The sequence below is a fragment of the Metarhizium acridum genome (genome assembly GCF_019434415.1).
Source record: "Metarhizium acridum strain ARSEF 324 chromosome Unknown scaffold_395, whole genome shotgun sequence".
NCBI classification, from domain to species: domain Eukaryota; kingdom Fungi; phylum Ascomycota; class Sordariomycetes; order Hypocreales; family Clavicipitaceae; genus Metarhizium; species Metarhizium acridum.
This window is the reverse complement of record NW_027094033.1, coordinates 80,620-83,617: the sequence shown is the minus strand read 5'-3', so window position 1 is coordinate 83,617 and position 2,998 is coordinate 80,620. Positions and strand designations below refer to the sequence as shown.

Here is a 2,998-nt window from a genome sequence, read left to right as displayed (position 1 = left end):
CAGGATCAATGTTGGTATTCTCAAACGCAATCTTCACCCAGCCGACCAGCTCACCCGTATGCCTGTCGACGTCCTTGTAAACGTTGAGCTTGTGCTGTAGCTTTTGGGTCATCGGCGGATAACTCCTGCTACCCGCTCGTCGAAGGTCTGACTTGTGTAGGCGCCAGAATAGGCGTCGCTGCGGAAAGGGGTGATGCATGTGTTGGCGTAGGCTGTCATCGGACCTACCGACTTGATACCGAGGAGCAGATTAACTTCCCGTTTCGGCCAGCCATCTCACCTTGTGTAACAGAAAGTGTTACTAGTCACGCTTGGGATAGTAGCCAGTTTGGGCTCCAGGATGGGGTCAGTTGGAATTGTGCCATAGCAAACCTGCCAACTTCAACTCGAGTATCTTCTGTGCCCGAGAGTCGATTCCAGTTTTCACATGTCAACCGATCTCTTTACGGTTCATCACCATCATCATCACGTAGCAAACCCAATATCGCTCTGAATCTCGCGCCAGGGCTCACAAGCTCTATAAACTCGTCTTGATAATTCATTATCATTCTATCCATTCTTAACTAATGATGGCACACTTTAGCCAAAGGTCCGTCACGGTTCGTAGTGGCGCACGCCCATCTTCGACTCTTGTCGTCCTCGATAATGGCCGCGCCAACCATGTCTTTGCACACATTTGGCGGCGGGTTGTTTATAAAATCAGCCACAAGGCCAGAGAATCCCTTAACGTCGACACTATGGTCAATGCCGAGGCAGTACATTTCCTTGTCGTCAGCCAGCTGCACGAGCTTCGAGGAGCTGAATTTGGTTATTTTGCCAAGGAGGCCGGCCATGGTTTGATTGCGGGGGCAAAGATGGATATGGACTTGCTCCATGGTTCTCACTATGACGGGGTTCATAGCGAGAGCCTGAGACGTCTTGTCGAACTTTTGCTGGGCGAAGAGCCAGGCTTCATCGTGTCCGGAACCCATTTGGCGAATACCAGGGAGGAATTCCGTCGTCGTAACAAGGTCATCATCACCCGGCGGAGTTTCCAGCAGCACCCACACCGCCTGGCCGTATTTCTGTATCGTGCCGCTATTCTGGCAATTGAGTGGGTGTTGCAGGCAGTTGCAGAGAGTATGGAACCAGATGCCGCATGCCGCACAGTCGGATTCGGTATCCTCACAGCCTCCATTGCAGTTGTGTATGCTCTTTGTGGGTGAGAATCCGCACCCCGGACACTGTTGAGAGCACCCTTTGGGCTCTGGGCTGCAGGTACAGGTACCTATTACATCCATATGGATCAGTTGACTGGTGTTGCAGTAGGCGGCAGCTCCAAAGTCGATAAGAGAAGCTGAGAGAAGTGCGACGAGAGCTGGCTTGACCTGCATGATGGATGATTGTACCGAAGCGGTCAAGGCTGAATGAAGATGTAGCAATAATAAACAAAGATGTGGGTTCGGATGTTCCTGATAAGGCACTGTTGGAGAGAATAGGACTCGAGAGGCTTTTATACATCTGGGTATAATTACAGGATTATATGCGTACCATTATATAACAAAAGCCCACAGGGGTCTAGATCTAGCCATTTGGACAGTTCATGGTCCGACCTCGTGGTGGCACTGAGGTTAGAGACGCCAGAATTCTCGACTTGCCAGCCCCATTCTGCCAGTAACCAAATCGAAAGCAATCCGCAACGCCAGGTTTGCGGCATCTAGAAAAGGCCACGGGTACGTATCTTCGGCGAAGCGGAATGCAAGGACCCCGGATGTGAATTGGCTTCGATCATTCGGCGATAGATGAGCCGGCCAGGTGGCGAAGGCTGCTGCCTTTGACCTTGGGCGTTCCTCATGCCAGCTTCAACCAATAGTCCGCCACGTCTTCCCATCTCGGCGGACAACCCGCCGAGTTCCCACAATAAGTGTCACATAAGTGTGCCCTAACAGGCAAAAGCAATCGCTCAAACCTGGTGTGTCATCTACCGGAGGTGCCGCTGCTTGCCCCAGCCCATATTATATAGACGCTCTGGGACAGAGATGACATGCCCAACAAGTCCGTGAATGGGCAAGAAAACATGAGAGGTATAATTATCACAGATTTTTTGTAGTTGGCTAAATTGTTTTCCCATTTGGCTGGAACGCAAGTTGTACCATTTTAGACTTTCTATGTGGCTGACGCTATCCAGTCGAACTGTGTTGGCCGTTGACGCCTTTAGGGTCTCTCGGTTCCTGCATGAAGACAGCCATTGTATCTAAAAAAGCATACTAACGCTCAAAAGGTGCTATGGCTGACTTGTTTGTGCGTGTGCGTGAAGGAGTAGTAAACGTGATCGGTGTCGCCGCATACCGACTGTGACAAGGGCTCTGTGAGGGCTTGGAGCAATAGCTCTATTCATCTAATAGCAGTCTTTGGTGTAAAATGTCCTTGGTTTAATCAAGGCCTCGAGGGATCAAAGGTCTCGTGAGGGCCTGCCCTAGGTCCCGTGATCGTAGGCCTCGTGTAACCGTATGACTTCGACAACCAGATTTAGACATACGGAGGAGTACTTTGATTCGCACAATCCCCTGATATGATACTCCCAGGTGTAATTTGTTTATTCAAATACCGTATCCTGAGTGGCTGTCTGCTTTCAAGCCACCAACTTTAATGCCATGACCAACACGAGGCTGACATGGTCGACAACGCAGGAATGATACCTATGTTTGGCCATACAGCGTCCCTTTCTCTCATTTCTCTTCAGCCGCGTTCTTCTACCAAGCTGAACACGTTCGACAAAACAGGTGAAAGCCTTTCGACCTAGTGGACTTCCAGAAACGACTTCGTATCCGCCAATGGAACGCCCGAAATTATAGCCAGCTCCTTCTGGGCCTCTTGGCAATTTTAGTCGCCTGAGCTAAACTAGCTTCTTTAAGATACTTCTTTTCTTCAAAACCCTTGCAGGGCTGGTCCGCTGGGGCTCGCTTGATTCTTTGCAATATGCAACTGATAAGCATGTCTTCCGCCAAGGGCGGTCGGC

General features: G+C 50.3%; 1 protein-coding gene across 1 annotated transcript; it reads right to left on the bottom strand.

Annotated features, from left to right (window-relative positions):
- Positions 1-563: 563 nt before the first annotated feature.
- Positions 564-1,373, bottom strand: J3458_016624 (uncharacterized protein; the record flags this gene model as incomplete). Its single annotated transcript, XM_007816833.2, has 1 exon — positions 564-1,373. One exon carries the CDS (start codon positions 1,371-1,373, stop codon positions 564-566), a length of 810 nt encoding a protein of 269 aa, XP_007815024.2.
- Between the last annotated feature and the right edge of the window lie 1,625 nt (positions 1,374-2,998).